At 37.1% G+C, this 25,030-nt stretch overlaps 1 protein-coding gene across 4 annotated transcripts in view; it reads right to left on the bottom strand.

Moving 5' to 3' along the window:
* Positions 1 to 25,030, bottom strand: part of LOC140133095 (cadherin-9-like) — a 126,772-nt gene that overhangs the window by 5,768 nt on the left and 95,974 nt on the right. For 3 of the 4 annotated variants that reach the window (XM_072152745.1, XM_072152743.1, XM_072152744.1), the window contains 5 exons: positions 18,902 to 19,069; positions 15,804 to 15,991; positions 9,022 to 9,275; positions 3,231 to 3,367; positions 2,121 to 2,242 (listed from right to left, as the gene is read on the bottom strand). In XM_072152745.1, coding sequence (XP_072008846.1) covers positions 2,121 to 2,242; positions 3,231 to 3,367; positions 9,022 to 9,275; positions 15,804 to 15,991; positions 18,902 to 19,069 — 869 coding nt within the window. The remainder of the gene's footprint in view (positions 1 to 2,120; positions 2,243 to 3,230; positions 3,368 to 9,021; positions 9,276 to 15,803; positions 15,992 to 18,901; positions 19,070 to 25,030) is intronic. The other variant, XR_011855788.1, reaches the window with a different exon arrangement.

Raw genomic sequence — 25,030 nt, 5'->3', positions numbered from 1 at the left:
TGCAGACCCATAAAGTACAATAAATTTGCCAAACTATACTCTTATAAACCTCACTTTGTGTACAAGGGCATAATGTAGAATAATGTTGTAATAAGGTTTAAAACATAAAACATTGTATTGCTAATGCATTAATGTCCAATGAATGCAAATTATCATTTCACATTGTCCTTAAACAGTATACACAAACTGATAACTTCTTAACATAAAGTTTTATCTGTAGCTCCATGCTGTAGCTTCACACTCTATACTGCTAGACTGCTATACTGTCCAATCTTCCCCTCTGCTCCTTCAGCACTCCCCCTCCCTCTTCCTGCTATAATCTTATTGGAGCAGAGAAAGTTTTGGCTCAAAATGTGAGGGGAAAGTGATCCTCACAACGTAATAGCCTGTTAAGCTACTGGCTCATTAGCATATTTTAAAAGTTGATTTTGTGGCCATTGATAACAAAGAAGATTACCGCTGGTTTATCATGCTTCATTTTGGGAGTAGATTTCCTTTAAAAAATACTTAACCATTCCAGGTACAAGCTGTGTTTAGAAGCCCCTTACCATCACCTCACACTAGCCTCTGCATGTCACATCAGTGAGGAAGTTTTTGTCAACATGTGAAATACAGTGCTGTGATCCTTAGTGTTGTGATTTAGTCTCTTGAACTAGGCATTTAGGAATTGTTAGAACATTATGGAGCTGGAAAGCTAGAAGGAATTTGATACCCAAACAAATTTTATGCTATTCGAAGCTTTTCAGCAGATAGCATTTTTTGGTATCCATAAACCCTAGAACTTAAGCACTTTTAATGTGCCTCTCAATTCACATTTGACAACTTTAATCTGTGAATATGCTATATCTGGTGTTTCTTGACTGAGCTCTTGTTACTGTTGGGCATGCTTACATGGTAAGGTTAATGGAACAACTGGAAGACAGTATTCTGAAAGGGAACAATAGAGGTGATGAATGTTTAATGATATTTATATGTATAAATGATAAAAGTAAGCAAGGTAACAGAACATAAGTCTACTTGGGTACAGAATGGTGTCAGGATCAGGGGTAGTGGACCCTCTGTACCACCGCAGACGATGACATAAACCGACACCTGGGAGCGGCACTCGGTTTTCAAAAGAGCCTGCCGCAAAGCAGGTTGGACTTGTTGCGGTGTAGTACCACCAGGTTGCTCCACAGGCTCGACTTTGTCCGTGGTGGTGGCCAAGATGAGGTGTAGAATTGTGAGGAAGAGACAAAGTCAAGTACATAGCGGTAGGTCAGGACGGGCAGCACAGAAGCAAAGTCAGGAAAAGAATCAAGGTCACAACCTGAAATCAGGAAAAACCAACAGTACACAGCTTTCCCTGAGGTATAGAAGCAAGAAGTAAAAGGGAATTTAACTGGTATGGCAGTCAGCCAGCACCAATCATTGGTGCATTTGCCCTTTAAATCTTAGACGCTCGCACTGAGCAATGAGATTGTCGCTGGAGCGTGGCAAGGTGAGAGATGCTGCTGAGCTCAAGGGGCACAGGAAGACACATGGTTGTGCCTGCGACCCGGAACATGGGTTGCAGAAGCACCCATGAATTATGGTACACTGTGTTCTACTTGTGATGATCTACAATTCACTGTGACTGCAAAGTAAGAGTAAATTTTGCTTTTGTCATTTGTAGGGAATCTTTTTCTAGGTGGTTAGAAAGTTCTGTATGTACTGTATGAGGAGTAACACAAATGCTTCAAGTAATTTTAGGAAATGCCATAGAGAGTAAACAAACATGAATCAACTAATTCCCAAAATGGATACAAAAATCCTCCTTCCCTTTCTCTTAAGTTTGCTTTTCAATTTACTATTAAAATTCTGTAATTGGAAAATTCATAACTCTATTAACTCATTCATATTAGTTTGAATGAAAATGTCATATACAGAATGCCCTGTGTTATATTTACTGCTGCTTAAGTGATCATTTGAAATATTTTTGGGAATTGCAATCAGAAAGCATATTAAAGCACTTTACAAATGACTACAACATTATTGTGTTAATAATCAGCATTATTGAACCGTGATTTCGTGTTGCATACAAAACTATTAACATATAACTTATAAAAGGTTTTGTTTCTTTTAAATTAATTTCTACTCACCTGACCTGGTTTTGCGTTTTCACATACAAATGTCTCATAACGCTCAGAAAATTCTGGTGCATGATCATTTATGTCCAGTATTTTTACATACACTTGAACAAAGCGGTAAAGCTTGGGATTTTCTTCAATTAAATAAAGAAAAAAAATCTGTTAAATCAATAGAGATGCTGTTTTCAAATTTGTTGAAAAATATAATTTGACTATAGTTTGTAGAATGGGAATAGGAAAACTATGTCTCAGTGCTTGCTTTAATAAGGCAGCTCCATTTACACCTATGTCTGACTGTCAAGAAGCCTGGTGACATGACATGGGATAAGAGCCAAACTAGTTTTACTTAACTTTTAGAACTATAAAAGTATATAAATATTATCTTGAATCATTATACCTTATCACTTCAAAATATCTGAAAAGAAGCATTGTTTGACTATCCCAAATATTTAGTAATTTAAAGCACTTAATATATTGCCTAAAGAGAATGATTAATTATAAATGCTGTAATTCTTCTATATTTTCATGGTACTTTCACATTCTCAAGTACATTTTATACACAAGTGCAAATTATTAATTTTTGAGTTTATAAATTATCTTTAATACATTTTCTATAAAAGATTACTAAACTTTGAAGTGATAATAACTACATTATACATAGTACATTGTGTACAGTTGCATACATATAGATATATGTGTATAGTGTACATGAATTAGAATTATTTTCAAAATGTTATTTGATAACAATGTATAAATATAGAAATTGCTGGCAATATTAAAGGACATCTACCACCAGGATAAAGAATTGTAAACCAAGCACAATGACATGCGGGTGTGTGCATTGTCTGGCAGAATCCACTGTTCTTTTACCTTCTTAAGCCCTTGTTTTTATGAAAGAAAATTTTAAAAATGATGCAAATCAGCCTTACATACATGCAGCCCAGAGCCCGTCAGGCTCCTTTGCATAATTTTTAAAACTTTATTTTTTTTTTTACAAAAACAAAGGCCTAAGAAGATAAAAGAAGAGCATGTTCTGCTAAAGGGGGCACACACCTGCATGTAAGTGTGCTTGGTTTACAATTCTTCACCTTTGTGGTAGATGTCCTTTAAGACTCAACTTACTTGTCTCAGTTGCCACTAATGTGATGTTTTGCCATGGTGTCATTTCACGGTCAAGGGTTTTTGCTAAGGTTATGGAACCATTTCCTGAGTATATATTAAAAGTTCTTTCCAAGTCTGTGTTACGATCAATACTATATCTGTAGGTAAAGATGAAGTCAAATTCCATTTCAACATAGGAAAATAAAAATATTTTGAGTATTACAGATGTAAAGTTATATAATTTCAACTCTTTTCTGCATCCGGATGAGATTAAATCCCAAGAGATTGTTTAATAGCATTTAACTGATATACAATACAATATATATATATATATATATATATATATATATATATATATATATATATATATATGTAATGGGTGCTATCCTATACTCTCACCAGCTCACCAGCCAGAGTCCAAGAAGCATCCAAAAATAAAGAAAATGGCAACACTCCAATATAATGAAAACAAATTTGTCATTTATTCCACCTATATATATACTTTATAGTCACACACAAACTCATTGTATCAAAGATCAGATGTGATGTTCAGAAACATATTTTCTGAAAAAAAATTTTTATCCCATTCAAAATAATATTTTCAAAGCAAACATGCATGTGTATTGTTTTTGCCACAGTTACAACTCAGCCAATAGATAAAACATTTTTAACTCCCTCAGGACCAGACTTGTTTACACCTTGAAGATTAATCACTAGTTTTCAAATCTGAAATGTTCATGTTATGTGTAATAACTTTAGAATTTTTTTCCTCCCACAGGTGATTTTGAGATTAATATTTTTGTTGACAAAAGTGAAACAAAAGCTTTAGAAAAGTATTCTGGAGGAAAAGGTTAAACAATGAATTGGTATGCAAAATATAAAAACCCCAAAAATAAAAAATATAGTGTTTTAATGCCAAATTATTTTAAAGGATTATTAATAAGTTTATAATCTTGCCAAATAACAGTCCTGTAGCACAGCAAGCATGTGATCAATACAGGAAGCTTCCATTTCAAAAACTAAATATACTGATTGAACATGGCACCAAGAAACCACTGAGGAAGCCATATATACTGTATGTGGCTATGAAAATGGTGATCACACTCTCCCACTAATTTGTAAGGTTGATCGGGTTATTATTATTATTTTCTAAAGTACTGCAAGGTCAAAGGTATTCATTGTATAATGTTATTTTATGTGTATTGTTGTAATGGGTGTACTTATTTTAGCAACATCTGAATGTTATATCAACATTTCTTGTGTATTGTAAAAATAAAGGGGAGATATTTTGGGGCACAGTAAAGTGGTCTCCAATATATTATTTTTGGAGTTTTATTGTTTATTTTTAATTGACGCCTACAAAACATTTAAAAACGAAGTGCAACAAAATAAACAATGGAATTGTTTTGTACATAGTGAAGAGATGGTCTTTGTGCTCACAACTTGTGAGCTGACCTAAAGCTCATATTATCATGCTTGAGAGTGGTACCAGTATAGTAAAGAATAACCCCTTTGTGACTACCCACACGAGACTCTAGGTCAGTCACTAAGAGGCCTTGGGATAGTCCGACTGGTTTTTCTGTCAGCCTAGCCCAAGTTCTGCACGGGTCCCCCATGCAGGAAAGAACAGTGACCCAGCTGTCATATTAAGGCCAGGCCCCTGCTCTAACAGTTCTATTTAGAATATAGAATAATTTCCAATCTGGACTGTTTAACCCCTTATATCCCACGGCCAATGCTGTGACCATGGGATCTATGTACCTGCTGAGGGAAGGGGCTCACTCCCTTGTCCTACCGGCAGCCCGTGCCTTCTCCTCTGCTGGATTGCCTTAATTAAGTGCCCAGGTCTGTCTGAGGCAGAGCTTGCTTGATCCAGCCACTGGGTGGACCGAGCAATCTGCCTGTCAGCCGAGGCAACTGCATCCGCTAACACTTCTACTGCAATGCAATATATGGTTATTGCAGTGCATTAGTATAAACTAGTAATCACATGATCACTAGTTCATTTGCTAGTATTGTAAAGATAGAAAAGTAAAAAAAAAAAATCCAAAACAAATGAAAAAAAAAATGGAAAAAAGTAAAAACAAAAACAAAAACACAACATCACTTCACGAAATTTCCAATCTATAAAAATGTAAAAACTGTTATTCATGGTGGTGAGCCGCGTAATGGAAAAATGCACCCAAATGTCTGAATCACAACTTTTTGGGGATTTACACATTGTAATAGATGATGTGGATAATCCTTGTATGCTGCTATGCTGTAGTATGACAGTATATGTTAGGATTAGAGATGAGCGAGCACTAAAATGCTCGAGTGCTCGTTATTCGAGACGAACTTTTCCAGATGCTCGAGTGCTCGTCTCGAATAACGAGCCCCATTGAAGTCAATGGGAGACTCGAGCATTTTTCAAAGGGACCATGGTTCGGGAATAAAATGTGTTATTTAATTGAAAAAGAATGTCTTCTGATAAGTTAGCAGATGTATGCAAACATCTGCAATCTATTCTTCACTGTTCCGCGCGTATATTATCTCCCGACAAGTTAGCAGATGTGAAGAACAGTGAAGAATAGGATCATTTAAGTGAAAAACACAGTGAAGAATAGATTGCAGATGTTCGGCACATCTGCTTACTTGTCGGGAGATACGCTGTCTCCGTGCCCCGCTGTCTCCGTGCCCCGCTGTCTCCGTGCCCCGCTGTCTCTGTGCCCCGCTGTCTCCGTGCCCCGCTGTCTCCGTGCCCCGATGTCTCCGTGCCCAGCTGTCTCCGTGCCCCGCTGTCTCCGTGCCCCGCTGTCTCCGTGCCCCGCTCTCTCCGTGCCCCGCTCTCTCCGTGCCCCGATGTCTCCGTGCCCAGCTGTCTCCGTGCCCCGCTGTCTCCGTGCCCCGCTGTCTCCGTGCCCCGATGTCTCCGTGCCCCGCTGTCTCTGTGCCCCGCTGTCTCCGTGCCCCGCTGTCTCCGTGCCCAGCTGTCTCCGTGCCCCGCTCTCTCCGTGCCCCGCTCTCTCCGTGCCCCGCTCTCTCCGTGCCCCGCTCTCTCCGTGCCCCGATGTCTCCGTGCCCCGCTGTCTCCGTGCCCCGATGTCTCCTTGCCGCTGCCTGATGTCTCCGTGCCACTCCGTGCCGCTGCCTGATGTCTCCGTGCTGCTGCCCCATGTCTTCGTGCTGCTCCCCGGTGTCTCTGTGCTACTCCCCGGTGTCTCTGTGCTGCTCCTCGTTGTCTCTGTCCTGCTCACCGTGTTCTGCAATGTGTTCTTCACACATATATATTGTTCTTCACATACTATTTTGTTCGCACCGTTCCGCGCGTATCTTCCGACAAGTAAGCAGATGTGCCGAACATCTGTAATCTATTCTTCACTGTGTTCTTTACTGTGTTTTTCACTTAAATGATCCTGTGTTCACTGTTTTTATTCTATTCTTCATTGTTCTTCACTGTGTTTTTTTAATTAAATGCTCGATCTCGAGCAGGGGAAATACTCGTCCGAGCAACGAGCCGTCTCGAGTACCTTAATGCTCGAACGAGCATCAAGCTCGGACGAGCATGTTCGCTCATCTCTAGTTAGGATCAATCAGACAACCTAGGGTTGAAAAAATTACATAAAAAGTGATAAAAAGGCCGTACAGTCCTTAAAATGGTAGCTTTGAAAACATCATCAAAAGACACAAAAATGACACCACACACAGCTCTGAACAATGAACTTTGAAAAAGTTATGAGCCCCAGAGCATAGCAAAATGAAGATTTATTTTTTGTAGAGGAGGTTTTAATTTTTGTAAATGTATAAACATTATAAATATGAAAACAAGCCTTTACACAGCTCTTTACAAAATAAAAAAGGTATAGATTTTTTAAAGTTGGGAGTGAAAAATGAAAATGCTAAAACAAAAAAGGGCCTGTCATTAATGGGTTAAGTGAAAATATGAGGTATTTAGATTAAACTTTATTTTCAGAAGATACAAGATCTCTTGAATTATACGTTAAACATCTTCACAGTGTTTTTATTATTGCTTCAGGCAAAAAAGCAACACAGGTTTATGCACACATGAATTTCTGAGATTTGGCTGCTATTCACATCTACAAATGTAGTGTTTCATGAAAGCCTGCCAGCTCTCCTGAAATGTTTGTTTTATTCAATGCTTCATGAACAACCAATGCAGTGTTTTTTTTATCACCCCTCATTGTTCTGTCATTACTCCTGGTAAAGTGTGATTGGGTATTATTATTCCTTTTGGTCAACAGGGACTGTTGCTACAAATTCTAATTCTGTCTTGAGTGCTGGTAGTGGAGGAGTATAAAAAGACACATCCAACTGAAAAGGAGAATTGTAACTCCAATTTGACAACATTTATGCATAAATGTCTAGGAGGGAATTAAAGAGGAATAAAACTATGAAATAAAAATCATAGAAATTTGGTTCCAGCACATTTATTTAATATTCCTAAGTATAATGAGAATAGAAAAAAAAGTTTAACTCCCAACCTATTTCCATCTTTAATATGAAAAATAGAACCACTTATATCCAAATTTAGGATCCCCCTTATTTTGGAGAAGATTGTCCAAGATTGTCTAAGCTCCCATTTTCAATATTGCACCTTCTTTCCAGTTCAAAACCCCTGGACCTTGGTTTCTAATTTACAATTTTACCAACCTTTCTAAACTAATGTGGCTATATATATTTTTTGGGAAAACCCCATATATCACCTATATAAAGCCCAAATATTTTATATTCCTATGGAATGTAAAGGACAATGCTAATCTTGAAGTACTTCTGGTTAGTCAGGGATCATGAACTCATTACTGTATGCATGCCCATTCATAAACACCAATACTATGTCATAAGTAGGAGGGATGTCACAGTTGTTTGTTGGGGAAAGTGTAGACAAGTGGAAATGTTCTCAAAGAAACTGAAAACATGTGGGCAAAAATGTTGGAATGACACTAGTTACTAGATGACACTTCCACCGTACCTTTTCCTGATCAGTACTTTAGTCGCATACTTATCTTCTCATGTGTTCCACACTTTACCATGTGAGGAATGTGTGTGTTGTTACTAATGTTGTCAGTAATTTTAGACTCTATGACAGATGTGTATGGGAATGTTTGCTGTACTCTTTCAAAACTTTACAACAGTTGTGTGTGTATGGTGGGGGGCAAATTCTGTACATCTCAGGGTCTATGCTAGCCTTATTCTGCCCTGGTTAGCAAACATCAATTATGGAGTCCTCTATTAAAAATCTTCAATGCTCTTATTAAAGTAACCCTCCAGTCAAAGCTGATTCATCAAATTATACCTTGTGCAGGGCCTGAAGGGAGGAACATAACTATAGGTTATAGCAAGGTTCTAAGAATACAATGCATTAATCAATTAATCAGCTTTGACTGCAGTGTTCCTTTAAGAATTTGTAAATGTTTTAAGAAATGTTGTATATTCAAGCTTGCCAAGCTTCATACTTTAACCTCCTTATCCATCAATATCAAAACCATCCTCTTATAATCATCGCATCTTTACTTCTACTCACTAATGAAAAACAATTATCTTGGCTCCATTGTACTGTCTCATCATCTGAAAATTATCGGACCTGAAGAAGACATATTGGGAATGTAAAAAACTTGCTTTTTTCTTACTTAATCATGTTATCATTGTATTTTCATACTCGAATGTATGATTTTATTTAAGTAAGTTTAAAAACATTTAGCATAAATACAGTTTAGAACTTTAATCTGCCATCATTTTTTAGATCTGTGAAAGTGCCCTCATTTTATTCAATTCATTTGTGGCCTATTTGCACTGAAAAAATAATTATACTCACTTTACAGAACTCTTCATGAAGTCAGGATCTTGAGCAGTTACATGACCAATTATGCTACCTTCTTTGGTGTCTTCATTCACTTCAAACACATAAAAAGATTTACTAAAAATAGGAGCCTCATCAACATCTTGCAAAAGTACTTTAACAATAGCTGTATCCTTAAAAGAAGTACGGTCAGTGAATCTTGGATCTTCATATACATTAGCAGCTTCCACTTGAAACGTGTGTAGTCTTTGACTTTCAAAATCCAAAGGCTGTAGGAAAATATAAAATAATAAATTATAGCATTTTTAACATATCTACATATGTCAAATCTTCAATAAGAAGTGTATGGTAAACATATCTCTGAATAATGATATGATAATTGCACTAATGAATGGCCAGTTGGACTTGATAGAAGGCATTTGTTACACTGTATTATACTTTTTTTTTAATATACAAGAATTCAGTAAAATATAGAATACAATGTGTACTGACACACTGTACTTGACTTAGTAGATGTGTTTTATGTAAAAATTAACGTCTGATTGAATGCTTTTTTTAAGACCGATAAAATGTCATTGATTAAAAAGGTGTTTATAGGGTGGAGGGTTTCTGTGTAGAAACTGAGGAGAATTAGCCTTGTGCTCTAAACTGGACTAAAACAATTAAAAGCTGATGGCATTACAAAGGGTAACGTCCTTACTTACGTGGGGGGGGGGGGATCTTTCCAATGAAGCCCATGTGGACAAGCTAGATGATGAATGGCAGGACAAGAAAGGCCAATCCTGACAAAATACTGGACTTATTCTAACCAGCTGGAAGATCACAATATTGCATTCAGTCATGTGCTTCAGGGACATAGTCCTTAAAATCACAGCATGCCAGCTGCAGGAACGGTGGATCTATCTAGCTAGAGGTCCTCAAGCTTGAGGAGTAAGAGGTGAGATCATCCTTGGTCAGCTATTCCCCGCACAATGCAGGCCCACCTTCCTAAACCACACAGCCCAAAGCAATTGCCAAGTAAATCCAGCATGATCTTTGGAGGGAGAATTAAGAAACAGTCTACAGTAAGCTATCAAAGCATCAATGTCCTCTGAAGACAAAATGGACAACTTTGCAAAAGTACATAATACTGATGAAACTGATAAATGAAAGTTATGAAGCCTTGATGGCTGTTAAACATAAATTAGTGTACCTAGAGGACCTCTATCGCAGATATTGTTGAATTCCTGACTGATTATTTTGCAATTCTGATTCCTGACCTTGACTAAGGAGATATGTTCATAGACCAAACAGACAGAAAAATGAAGATGAAAAACCTTCCCAAATCAATGCAGAGAAATATCATTGCAATATTTTATTTCTTTCCTTTCAAAGTAAAGTTTTTAAATTGGTCACCACAGATAATGAGCTCCCGGATGAATATGCAGGGATCACATTTTCTGCCAATTTATCCTCTGTGACTATTATACAAAGAAGAGGCTTTAATACTTGAACAAAAATACTAAAAGAGAGCGGGACAATAAATATAAATTGGGTTTCCAAATGAAAATTGTCATCCCTAGCTATACAAGTGAGGTGAAAGGCTCCAAGAAAAATCGTCTCTAGGAATAGTGTACTTAGAATTATCCTATCCAACTGCTTCATTTGAAAGATCGCTTGTAGCATCGCCACACTGTAGAACAAGAGAAGAAAGCTAGTATGCATAGGCATAAAATGGTACAAATTTTATTGAGGTATCATTATTTACATAACATGCAATAAAGTAAACCTTAAAAACAATTAAAAAGTGTAAGAATAGACATACACAGACAACAAGTGGATCCAGACACGATAGGTCAATCCACATACAGCCCAAAATGTCTATGACATACAGCACCTTTCGAGCATTGTAAATGCGAACTCCCACTTCAACCAGGGCAAGGTCCTCTCAACCGTGGCGACACACTTCAGACGTGCACACGCAGGTAAGACCTGGGGTATCAAAGTTGTGGGTCTTGACATTGTGAAACCTAGTATTAGGGGTGGGAGTGTAACCCCTGAACTACTCAGAAGGGATGCCCGGTGGATTTACAATTTAGGGAACCTTGCTCCCTGGGGGATTAATGAGGACCTCCTACTTTCAGGCTTCTACAAACAGCGGTGATCGAGCTCGGCAATAAATCCGCTAGAACGGGTGAGTGTTCCTTGACCCTTTTTCTTACTGTCTCTCCTCTCCTCACTTCCCTTTCCTTCTTCCTCCCCTATGTCCCTCCCCCCTTTTTCTTTCTAACCTATTCACTTTCCTTTCACTTAATCACTCCTTTCCCACCTCACCATACTTAACTGTGATCCTCCTTTCACTACTTACACGTTTCTTCTTTTGCACATTATGGGAGTTCCTCCCCTGATAGTCTGGGACCCCTATGGCCCCCTTTACACTGATTCACGGGTTTTTCACTACTTATTTCACACAATGGTGTCACTTAGACCTTTTTTCACAACTCACATTTACTGTTTATTTAATATCATGTCCCTTCCTCCATTAACTCATTCACATTTTTAGACATGATTAAAATTATTAATTATCATTACTTTTTGATGTTTCCTGTAGCTTTCTCACCTGTCTTTATTGCTATGGAGGAGCCTCTCCCATATAACCATTTTTTAAATGAATATGACCCCATCACTACCCACGCCTTCTAATCTGAACCGACGGCTGAAGTATCCTCGTCCCTACAGAACTTTTCTCCATTTCCAATAATTATCTATGATATGAGAAAGAATGAAAAAATGGAAGAATGAAATGAGATAAATGAATGAATGAATGAATGAATGAATGAATGAATGAATGAATGAAAAAGATAAAAACGAGTAACTATCTTCCCCATTCTGACCTCAACTTCGGATTCTATCCAGCTTACTTGAATAGCCTTCTTGCCCTTTGGATCTCATCAATTCACCTATTTTCTTACATTACTTATTTTGTATTATTCTTCTTTTGTTTATTTACCAGTGTATCAATTATCAAGATACACTGATAGTCTTTTTGATACCATGTGCATTAAGGTATTTTGCTCCTTTTTGAAAAAGTTTTGTATTAATGCTAATGTACTGTTTATTCGGGGTATTGCCGCGTCCCGGGGTGACCCTTTCTCCTCCCTGTTCTCATGATCGGCATAATTGTTACTAATATTCACCTTGGTTGTATAATTTCCCTTTCTAGGCTTGTCCAGATTTAATATTAGACAGGAATTTTATTCTACCTCTTTACATTATTGTGATCACGTAGTAGAATATGCTACAAACTTATTTTTGTTTTCCTTTATTTGATAACATATTTCTATATAGGTGCTATTTTGCTTTGGAATACCACTTATATTACTAACTTACCTGCTCTATACAGGCGCTGTATTGGTATGATGCTATCTGTATATATGCGCACATTTGTGCGCAGTGTACTTGTAATTTTCTATTTACTTACAATACGGCGCAGGCGCACATATGTGAAACCAATGCGCATGCGCATATTACCTTTTGTGTCGCATGCGCATATTACCTTTTGTGTTGCCGTCACTGCGCACGTGCATGATATCGCGAGATCTCCTACACATAGAATTGGTCACATGCGCATATGACGTGCGTTCACGGCTGTCACATGGCGCTAACTCACCACTTTGATTGGAGGAGGTAACCACCCCGGGACCTTTAAAGGCAAGATCCGTTAACAACTTGGCACTTACCCCTGAGGAAGTCGCAGGAGTGCGACGGAACGCGTGGGGTGCCTCCAGCCTCTTTCTCCACCGGTAACCGTACTCTCCCCTTTTCCCTAGGCTTTTGTCACTTCCCCCTCTGTTGCCTCTGTACCTACCTAAGTTGTTCCCTCTTTGCACGACTTTGACCTCTTTACTTTTGTTGTTGTATTTCATTTCGGGGTTACGGTTGGTGACTTTTACAGGGACTACTGCAGAAGTCCCTGTCTCCCTAGGGCATTTAGACATTAGTTATCCATACTTGTTTGGGGGGATTGATCATAGACATTTTGGGCTGTATGTGGATTAACCTATCGTGTCTGGATCCACTTGTTGTCTGTGTATGTGTATTCTTACACTTTTTAATTGTTTTTAAGGTTTACCTTATTACATGTTATGTGAATAATACCTCAATAAAATTTGTACCATTTTATGCCTATGCATACTAGCTTTCTTCTCTTGTTATACATTGCCTCTCTGTATGCGGGCAACTTTGTGACTTTTTTGAATATTTGCACACCTCCCCCACCCATTTAGTATCAATCGCCAAACTGTAGCCCATCATAAGCACCAAACTGATACTCTGCTTAAAACTTATATGTTTAACACAGTTTCACCTCCTAACCAGATCCCTTTGCATGAGTTCCGCACTCAACAGGTTCACTTTGAATCAGGATTTATTTACTAGTACACTAGACTATTATATTTGTGGGGTTTTTTCGTAGTAATATTTGGCTCCACAAGGTCCCTTACTACAGTATGATATCAGATTATATATGTCACTCCACAACATGGATGACTAGGGTACCATTCCATTTATAGATTTTAAAACAAATTAGCACTCCCTTAAGTATTATGATAAGTAGAAGTTTTTTTAATTGATAGTAGTATAGTAATCCAATAATTCAGTTATGCAAAATTTTAGGCCACAATCTTTCCTTCATCAAAGATTACAAGGATAGAGACAAGGAGGATAGTGGTAATGACCGCTTGACAAGGCAGCAGTAGCAGTAAAAGTGGGATGTAGCTGCACAACAGAAGGTTCACAAATTACGCTTACTAACATTTGGGCCATGTTAATCCTGGAAAACTTATTTACATATTTCCCACCATCAAATGTACTCTGCCTGAAATAGTTATTTCTTCACTCGTCTTCTAAATTTACTTTTCTCAACTATGGTAATACACCAGGTTATAAAAAAGCCAAAAGTTCACAAATCTCCTGACCCTGATGGCGGGCAAATAAATGTTAAAAATTTAAATTTTCCAGCATCCTGGTCCCCAGTCTAAACAAGATTTTTAACCATAGACTGCAAAAAGTCAAAATCATTAATAATTATACTCCTCAAGACTAGGCGAAAACTTTGAACAGAGAGGAGAATTTATTTCAACCAATTTCATTACTGAACAGGGCACCAAGATGATGGCATAGCTGATTGCTGTTAGATTGCTAGACATTGTACCAAATCTAATTTAAAAAAAATCCCCATATACTGCTGTAGTATGGCAGTATATGGTAGGATTGATCAGACAACCTAGGTTTAAAGTACCCTGGGGGGTCAAAAAAATAGTGAAAGGAGAAAAAAAAGGAAAAAAAATTATGATAAAAAAACCTAAACATTCAAATCACCCCCTTTCCCTAGAACTGATAAATATAAATAAACAGTAAAAACCATAATTACATTAGGTATCACCGTGTCCAAAAATGCCATATCTATAATATCCAAACCAAAATAACCAATAATAATAACAATGTTTTTTAACTGTGTTTAACCCCTTTACAGAAAATAGCGCCAAAATTCGAAAATGGCACTTTTGAAAAATATAAAAAAATGCAAATAATGAAACAAGAAAGTGACCGCTCACTCACGTTTTCTGCATTCTCAATGTAAACAAGGTCCAACTCCACTCAAGCTCCTGGTGCACGGAAAAAGCAGTCCTGCCAATTGACTGGATTATGCACAAGTTGAAAAACGAAGGTATTCCAGCACTCGGTTTCTTCTTTAAAAATAATTGATTTTTATTGTGTAAATATTAAAAATTGCAAGGTCACATCTTTGCATAACATCAAAAAGGATCCTTTTTAATTTTTAATATTTACACAATAAAAATCAATTATTTTTAAAGAAGAAACCGAGTGCTGGAATACCTTTGTTTTTCAACTTGTGCATAAAAAAATGCAATAAAATGTGATCAAAAGGTCTTACAGTTCTTAACATAGTAGCATTGAAAATGTCATCAAAAGGCGCACAAAATGAAACCATACCTTACACAGCTCCATTCACTAGGGTATGAAAAAAGTTATTAGTGCCAGAAGATGGCAAAATCAAAACATTTTTTTGATAGTGGGTTCGCCCCTGATCAGGGCGGTTTATCTGCTTTAAGCAGGGTCTTAGTAGGGTGAGTTCGCCACCACTTGCCTAGTCCGACAGTTATCATTTACCACACTATGGGGGAGATTTATAAAGCTGCCTAAGAGTAAGAATGTGCTTAGTTGCCCACGGCAACCAATTACAGCTCAGCTTTTAATTTACCAGTGCTCATGAATATTTTAAAGGGGAGCTGTAATTGGTTACCAAGGGCAACTAAGCATATTCTTACTCTTAGGCAACTTGATAAATCTGCCCTTATGTACTTTTCTTTCTATCCGGCGGATAGAAAGCTAGCGTCCCGTTATGTGAATTTGTGATATGCGCATTTTTAATGGACTCTTGTGAGTATGATGAATTGAAATACATTTTTACTTCATTGGAACGTACCACACCATCTGCCTGCATATTTTCTTCCAGCTACAAATATAATTAAAGGAGGAGAATGAGAGTGCGATGGGGCTAGTCTGAATGGTGACATACTTTCAGCAGGAGAAACTGAAGATTGGTGCTGTTCATCGATGTTTTAAGATAGAATAACGAGGGAGAAGAATATTTGGAGCTCCGGTCATAGTGAAATTATTTTCTCTATTTCTGTAATTATACACATGCTTATATGATAATAATAACAATATGACATAATAGCAAAGATTTTGTATAAATGATTTAATTAATCTAAATATTTATAAAGTATAATAACCTTTTTAGCCACTATGATTCCATCCTGTGTATGTTGGTCTGTGATGACCTCAAATAAATCTTTGGCATCTCCATCAGTAATAGTATATTTAATTTCTGCATTTTTACCCATATCTGCATCAATAGCTTTTATTCTTCCAATCTCTGTTCCTGTAGCTGCAGATTCCAATGTCACAAATTGATAGATACCTGTAACATGTAAACAAAGTTGCCTTACATGTGACATAACCATTCACTATAAGGACACTTGGCATTGTAATTTTCCTTTAAGTTCCTCAAAAACAATGATGTGCTTACCATGTAGGCAAGTTACACTGCTAAGGGGCCGTGGAATAGGGAACGTGGAGCTGAACATCTCCTCTTGCTCCATGACATCAAGCATCACATTTTGCTGCAGTAACTGGGTCGCGCTGTGCAAAGAGATTTCCAGCCAATGAGGCTTTGCCGCACTACTTACCACATGCCGACGTACTATTCAGTTATTATTATTATATGTACTGAACTTAACCTAAAGATGGATGCAGGGATCCAAAGTTATTTTCCAGTGCTGTAAATGGGAGATTTTTCTAATGTGTTTAGACCAGCTGCCTGCAAACTGTGTTTCTATGCTTTAAGCTACTTTTACAAAATGAGCTATACTTTCTACTGTACACTTGTTTTCTTTCTTTTTTCTTCACTATGAGAATCAAAATTATTGGCAAATGTCATTCCTTCTGAGAATTATATTTGTTCTGAACAGAATTTTAACAAATAGTGCAATTCAAGTATTGTCAGATTTCATTAAGGGAAACAACTAAAAATGAACATGCCTTCCATCGATTTGCAGCAATTGCTTTTAAACTGCTGCTGTATAAAAATAATAACTGAACCCTTTCAAGAACAGGTTTTTGGGTGTTTTTGCATTTCCTTTTAACTCCCCTCCTTCCACAGGCCATACCTATTTGATTTCCTTTGTAAAACTACTGTAAATGAGGGCTTGTTGTCTGCGGGACAAATTGTACAAGTGCACTATATAATATTCTGTGTCATGTATTGAGGATGTAGAAAATAATTCCAAATTTGGTGGAACCCTAGGGGATCACTTATACAACATACAAATGCAGCACTGGTTACCAAGATTTAAAATTTGTTAACACAATTAGTTATCACAGACTATAGGTGTTTCCCATTATTCACTAACACTATAGACTGAGTTTTCACATCTGGTTAATTGGTTAAGCCAGTCATGTTATTCAGTGCTACAACTGTACTGCAATACTGATATATTGTACTAGAGTCTGCTGAATGACAGGTTCCTAGCTGTCATGGCAACTGATTGGGCCCTCGCATGAAATCATAGGGGGTACTGTTCATTGGCCAATTTGGCGGTGCCAATGTGCAGAGTGTCAAAGGCATAATATATCAGTCACCCGCTGTGCACATAAAGGATTCAGTCTGTGAGCCCTCTTAATGGCTTCTCAATGTTATTTTATGTTGACCAGTCATAAAACCATCAACCCCTTAATGAATTGGCTCTTTTTCATTTCATGTTTACTTTTTTTGTTTGTTTCTTCATTTTGCCATCTTCTGTACCAATACCTTTTTCATAATACAGCTTACAGACCTATGTACTATCTAATTTTTTGCGGGATGAGATGAAAATTACATTATTGTGCACTGTAAAAACTTTAGATTAGGGAATAACTGTTTTATATTTTGATAGATTGGGACTTTAGGGACAAGGGGATACCTGATATGTTTATAAATTAGTTTTGCTTAATTATCTTTATATCAGCTCTAGAGCAGGAGGGTGATTTAAAGTTTTAGGTTTTTATTTTTTTACTATTATTTAGACCCCCAAGGTTGCTTTAACCATTGGGCGTCTGATCACATCTACCATAATCTGGAAAATTACAATATTGCAATTTATGGCAGTTTTGCTAGTGATCTCTAAGTGTCTGACAGAGACCAGGTTGAATGACAGACCTGGGAGTCTAGCATAGACTCCTGGCTGTCAAAGCAACTGATCACCACCCCCAAAGACAGCACTGAAAGGGGGAGGCAATGATTGTGTCAAACATGCCGGCAGATGAGTGGCAGGATTTAGGCCCGTTCCACACTTGCAAGTGTGATGCAATGAACTCACATCACACTCGCAACGCATGCTGCCGGGAACGCACGGCTAGAACGCTGCACCACGGGAGTGAACTCGGCATGTCAGTACACTCCCGCGGTGCAGCGTTCGGGCCGTGTGTTCCCGGCAGCATGCGTTGCGAGTGTGATGCGAGTTCTACAAATCACACTGGCAAGTGTGGAACGGGCCTTAGATGTCTCTGCCAGTTTGATGGCAGCATGTAAATGGCTAACTCTCATGCTCGGCTCCAGGAAGCACTCAACCTGTATTGAGAGTGATCTGCCCCTGAGCCCTCTTCCTGCAACCGGCCCAATGTTGTACCATAATAGTACAGAGGCGTTGGGAAGGGGTTTGAGGGAACTAAAATATTTACCAAAACTATGTTTGATTTTGTTTGAAAATAAAATTGTGACATTTGATTAAAAGTAACCTTTTTCATGTTCTTTACTTAAAGCACATTGCAGTTTAAAAACAAGCAATCATACAGCATCTATCAGTCACTTTTGATCAGAAAAGAAGCTTACGAAATCATATGAAAATCACAGGCAAAACATGAAATTATACAAATTAACAAGTTCAATATTGTTTATAACCTTTGTGCGCTCTTTCTTTTAAATAAAATGGCTGACATTTATATACACATAAAAAAAAGCATTCTTTATTATAAAGAACCAAATAGTGTTTTGAAACTTCATGAATAAATTATTATACTAATAACCCCTTTTTCAGCTTGCAAACATTAAGTAAAATATTGTAGAGGTTCTCATTATAAAATGAATGGATTTAATTTTGTTTTACTATTTTGTAATAAAGGGAAACAAAAATGCCTATTAAAACAGGCTAGTGCTTTCCTTTATCTAGCATAAAGCTATAAGCAGGCACTGCAGTGGCACAGTATTTATGAAAGAGCATCACAGATGGTATCTGTTAAATTACCAAATTTAAACAGGGTTTTAAACACAGCACAAGTATTAAACGCATCTTACTCTGTGGGAATCTGGGCGGATTGTCATTGACATCAGTCAGTGTGATGTTCACTGTGGTGGTCCCAGATAATCCTCCCATCTGGCCACCCATATCTTTGGCCTGAATAACCACTTGGTAATGTTCCCTGTTCTCTCTGCTCATATCTGGTAGAGCAGTTTTGATTATGCCTGCAAAAAAAGAGAAATTAAAAAAATCATTTAAACATTTTCACATGTTCATGTACTGAAAAGGCTAAAGCATTGTCAGCAAATTCACATTTAATCACATCTTATTCAGGCTAGGATAAAAAACAAGTAGAAGGAAAAATGCTAATTAAAACTACAAAAACAATTTTTTTACTACATAAACTGATGTAAATGTTCTTAATGATCACTTTTAGACACTTAAAAATTATCTATGAATTCTTTAATGCACATAACTGGTTAACCGTGATCACCATAACTTAACATAACAATACTTTTTATTATGACATAAATGAGATAAAAAATCAAGTTTTATAAAGATCATTTAGGTTTTAAAAAACAGTTTTGAGCTTCTAAGGATGTATGTGTTAAAGGGGTATTCCCATCTGGGCATTTACATTTAATTTAATCCATTTGCCATATGTAAACATTTCTTCAATTGGATGTTATTAAAAAAAATGTTCGTGTGTGAAGATAATTTCTCATAAATGTAGCCATGTTGTCCCTTAGACACAAGATAGCTTCTTCGGATACGACCACCTCACATTTTGGCAGCAGTGGCCAGACTTGTGCTATTGAGTCCTGCCTGACCACCTGGATTCAAGGTTCATCACTACAGGACGCCTGCGGGACATGCAGTAACTCCCAGAAATTTCATATACAAACAGCCTTTGTGTCTTTATGAAATCCCTCCATCAGAGGTGGCCATATCCAAGGACACAGTCTTGTTTCTAACCATATGACTACATTTATGAGAAATTATCTTCACACAGATAATAATAACATCTAATTGAAGATATATATATATATATATATATATCAGATTAATAAAATTGAATGTGAATGCCCAGACCAGAATACCCCTTTAAAGTAAACATGTTCTCATAGTCACTACCCAAACTTACGGTATACAGAACCACAGGGTTGTCAGCAATAGACTGCCGTTAGACTTAAAAGGCCAAAAATATCTGCATCCACACTGGATCCAGAGTTGAATTTTTTTTCCACAATCTCCCCTACCAGACTACACTTGACTTTATACAGAAAAAAGCTACTTATTAATTTTGATCCTAAGAACACTGTGCCTTTCTGATAAAGTGTCATCTCATTACCTTTTATAATAATTAAAAATGGCAATCTATATTTGGATGAAAAAAATGGGAATTTTGATTCAGGTTTGCGGAAGAGCTGGCATTTAAGTAAAAAGACATGAAGGTTAAAATGGAAAGAGTTTTCACTATTATGGGGCAGCATGTTGTTGACACATTTAGAAAAGCATAAGATTTAGATTACAATAGGGACTAACAAATATGGCAAAAATTGTAGCATTGATTAATAATTTTTCATATGGTGATATGAGGGATACATTTGGGTTGACAATGAAAGATATGTTTTAGCTGTTAAGGCACTAGTTAAAGACCAATATACAGAATGGGTATTTAATTTTGATGCTTTATAGACTGCTGATTGATCTTTATAAAAAGTCCATGACAAGATGTATAAAGAAGTTGTGGGTACACTAGATTGGGACAGAGTAGGTAAGTTAAATAACAAGGTTATGATGTGTATGATGGTGTTAAGGAAAGATGTTTGTAGTCTATGCTTACACAATGATTATATTACACTCCTAAATTTTTATGTGCTGTTAAGAAAAGGGAAACAGCTAAACTTTCTAAATGTTCACAGTCTCATGGTGATTGGATTCATATGGTTTGACTTTGTCCTTAGCTCCATATATATTGGAATGAGGTGTTTTGATGTATCTCACAGATATATGGCAGCATTGATACACTCTCAGGAACGTAGAATGTTGCGTTATTTGGATCAATATATGTGTATGCAGTTCAGTTTTTTACTAGCCTTATTCCAAAAGTCATAAACTTTTTACTCCTTTGTTTACAGAGATGTATGATGGCTGTTATCTGCAAAACAAATTTTACTTTTTAGTGGCATCATTTAATATTCAGTGCTGTGTACTAGAAGGCTGGAAATTTCAAGTGCGGTGAATTAAACAAAATAAAATATGGGGCATTTTCTCGTGGGCTCTGTTTTCAGGGTTTATAGTGTGCTTCAAATAATACTTCCCCTTTAATCTTCCAATTGGCAGATTCACAGCGATACAAAATTTATGTATGTTTTAGTAGATATAAAAAATTTAAATCTTTTGTACATACTTCAGTGTACATAGCTATGTAAGGTGTAATTTTTTGAAGTACACGCTGACATTTTCATTTATATCAATTTGGGACCTATTTGACTGTTTGATGATTTTTTATTCAAATATGTATGGATGTAAAAATGGTGAAAAATTGACAATTTACACATTTGGGCACTATTTTCCGTTATGGTGTTCATTATTTGGAATAACTTTTTTCATTTTGATAGAACAGGTATTTTGGGATGTCAATATACCTAACATATTAATGATTTTTACTGTTTATTTTTATATGTGTTCTAGGGAAATGTGGGCAATTTAAAACTTAATTTTTTAAAAACATTTTCATCATTTTTTACTTTATTTTAACCCTGAGAGGTCTGATCGCTCATGCAATATACAGGCAGTCCCTGGGTTACATACAAGATAGGGTCTGTAGGTTTGTTCTTAAGCTAAATTTGTATGTAAGTCGGAACTGTATATTTTATCATTGTAATCCCAGATATAACTTTTTTGGTCTCTGTGACAATTGGATTTTAAAAATGTTGGGTTGTCATAAGAATCAATATTAACAATAAATCTTCATTACAGACACCTTTGAATATGTTATAGCTGTTTATTGTAGCCTAGGACTAAAGTACAATAAATTACCAATATCCAGAGGTCCGTTTGTAACTAGGAGTCGTATGTAAGTCGAGTATTCTTAAGTAGGGGACCGCCTGCACTGCATTACTGTATTGCAGTATATTACTACCAAATTTTATGAACAAAAGGCACTTGTTGCAAAATCGTGCTTAATGTATCCCATGACTGGGAAAATTAGAACCAAAAAATGATTCCAAAATGTATATACTAAACAGTCTTTATTTTTTATTTACACTCAATTCATTAGATCATATGATGCAGATGGAAGTTAACCCCAATGATGCCCGGAGAATATAGTGCTCCTTGGAGCCGAAACGTCGCTGTACTTCACTGTACTTTGAAGCATGGAATAAAAGAAACACTTTTTTCATCACTTAACCATTGCTGTTTTGGAGTGCTGCTTACTTTTCTGGAGTTTGCCGGAGAATATAATAGATATTTTGAACTCCATATATTCATACATTAATATCTGTTGCAATCCTCATGTCAAATCTGTTACAATCCAAGGTCGAATCAGTTACATTATTAAATTAAATATACCAAGATACATATGTATATAAAAAGCAAGACATAACACTTTTCAGTATATTATACATTTATATTTAACAAGGCTCACCCGTGTAGCTGACGGTTGTGCTCTGGTATCAAGGGTATCACTGTCTCTGACACACGTTTCAGCTTGGAATAACCTTCGTCTATGGCAGTGATGGCGAACCTTTTAGAGGCCGAGTGCCCAAACTACAACAAAGACCCGCTTATTTATCGCAAAGTGCCAACACAGAAATTTAATTTGTGATTTATACTCCCTTCTGTGTCACATCTTTCATTGATACCAGCACCTGGGGACACCAATAAAGCAGAAAATAGTCCCAGGTACAGCTGTCACTTTATTATATATAAAATATCTCTGTGCACAGCAAGTCCTGGGATGTCTGGGACTGCAGGAAGATGCCTGGAGTCCTCTCTGGTGATGGCCTGAGTGCCCACAGAAAGGGCTCTGAGTGCCACCTCTGGCACCAGTGCCATAGGTTAGCCATCACTGGTCTATGGCATTCAAAATAACTATTCTATACTCCGGGCATCATTAGGGATAGCTTCCGTCATATCATCTGCTAGTTAATGATTTTATGAATTAAGTGTAAATAAAAACTGTTTATTATATACATTTTAGAATCATTGTTTTTTGGTTCCAATTTCCCAGTCATGGGATACAATAGCTACTGTATTGCAGTATGCTGTAAATTTACTGCAGATCTCCCATAAGACTGTAGGCTAGCATGGCAAAGATTGGTGCCTTTGAGGCATAGGCTTTTCAATGCACAACCAGCCTTTGCTTGATGAAAATAATCCAAAGGAGTTTATTTTGAAAAGTCCATATATAACATATTAGGTACAATAAACACTAAACTCTTGTAGTTCCACAAACCAGCAGAAGGCAAAACACAAATCTCCACAATCATAATCCCCCAGATTGCTGGTCAGTGACACCTTTTATACAATTGAAATACCCACAATTCTCTGCAGCTTCCCCTATAAAACACAAGTGCTGCTGCTGGCCTGCCTCTTATAAGGTCAGAGCAGACCCACCATACTGCAGGTAAGTAGAACATAACATATATTACATAGTTTTACATTGTAACAGCTCATTCCCTGGTTTAGGTACACAGCTCCCAGGTGGTAATAATAGACAGAAGAGAATAGAGCATTAGGTGGGCGGCCTAATGAGAGAAGTAGAATAAGAAGTCATTCACACTCATTCACACAGAAGTTTACCAAACCTGGAAACCAATATACCACAACCAGAGTTACATAAAAACAGTTTTCAATACTATAAAAAACCATGCGTCTTCTTCACATACCTCCCACCTCAAGAGGAAGCTTGTCCTTCCTCAGACATCTTCACTTCAGCACCAAAACTTGATAAATGATCAGCATTTTGGTGCCTCTTCCCTTATCGATGTTCTATCTTAAACTTAAATGGCTGCAATGCTAAATACCACCTTGTTATTCTAGCATTTTTGTCTTTCATTGTGTGGATCCAGGTTAGCGGATGATGATCAGTTACTAAAGTAAACTCTCTCCCTAGTAAATAATAGCGTAATGCTTCCAAAGCCCATTTAATCGCTAGCCGTTCTTTCTCAATAGTTGAGTACCTTTGTCTTGTGGAAAGTGGAGTTTTCTACTTAAATAGAGAATCGGGTGCTCCTCAAAATTAATCTCTTGACTTAAGACTGCACCAAGTCCAACCTCTGATGCCTCTGTCTGTACAGTAAATGGTTTGGAAAAATCTGGGCTCTGCAAGACTGGATTTTTACACAAAGTTTCCTTTATTTGCGTAAAAGCCTGGTCACACTCATCGGTCTACACCACTGCCTCTCTCCATCTTTTTGGTCAAATCCATTAAGGGAGCAACTATGGAAGCAAATTCGGCAATAAACCATCTATAATAACCGGCAAGACCTATAAAGGATCTGACTTCTTTTTAAGGGGTTGGTACACCAGCTGATTGAATGGCTTGGACTTTTGAGATTTAGGCCTGTACCTTCCCATTTCCTGCACTTCATTTTCTGCCTTGTACTTTAATTTTTCTGGTAGCCGGTAAGACTTCTGTCTGACTGGAGCATGGTCCCAAGTGTTTATGTCATGATGAACAAAGGACACACAGCCAGGCTTACTTCCAAACGCATGTGAACTTGACCTAAAAAGGTTTCTCAAGCCACACTGTTGCTCTTTAGAGAACTCTGAATTCAAAATTACCTCTGACCAATCTGCACAATGTTTAAACCAATCATATACCTCTTCAGACATATCCTGGGAAGACTCTGTGACAATGTTACAAGCAGTGTTAGCTTCTGGATCATTCACTGGTTCTAGCCACTGTTTCAGTAAGTTGACATGGTAAACCTTGCTTTGTTTTTTATCTGGGGTTTCAATTTCAAATTCAACTGGACCTGTCTGTCTGATAACTCTGTAAGGCCTTTGACATCGTGCCAACAACTTATTTTCACTGCTAGGAAGCAAAAAAAGAACCTTATCACCATGCCTAATTGACTTATTTCTGGGATGTTGATCATACCATTTCTTTTGATAGCTTTTGGCTTTGTGTACATTATCATGAGCTACATTCATCAATTGTTGCAGTCTAT

This window comes from Engystomops pustulosus, chromosome 5 (assembly GCF_040894005.1).
Source record: "Engystomops pustulosus chromosome 5, aEngPut4.maternal, whole genome shotgun sequence".
NCBI classification, from domain to species: Eukaryota; Metazoa; Chordata; class Amphibia; order Anura; family Leptodactylidae; genus Engystomops; species Engystomops pustulosus.
The sequence above is the reverse complement of the archived record's forward strand: the minus strand, read 5'-3'. Positions and strand labels throughout refer to the sequence as shown.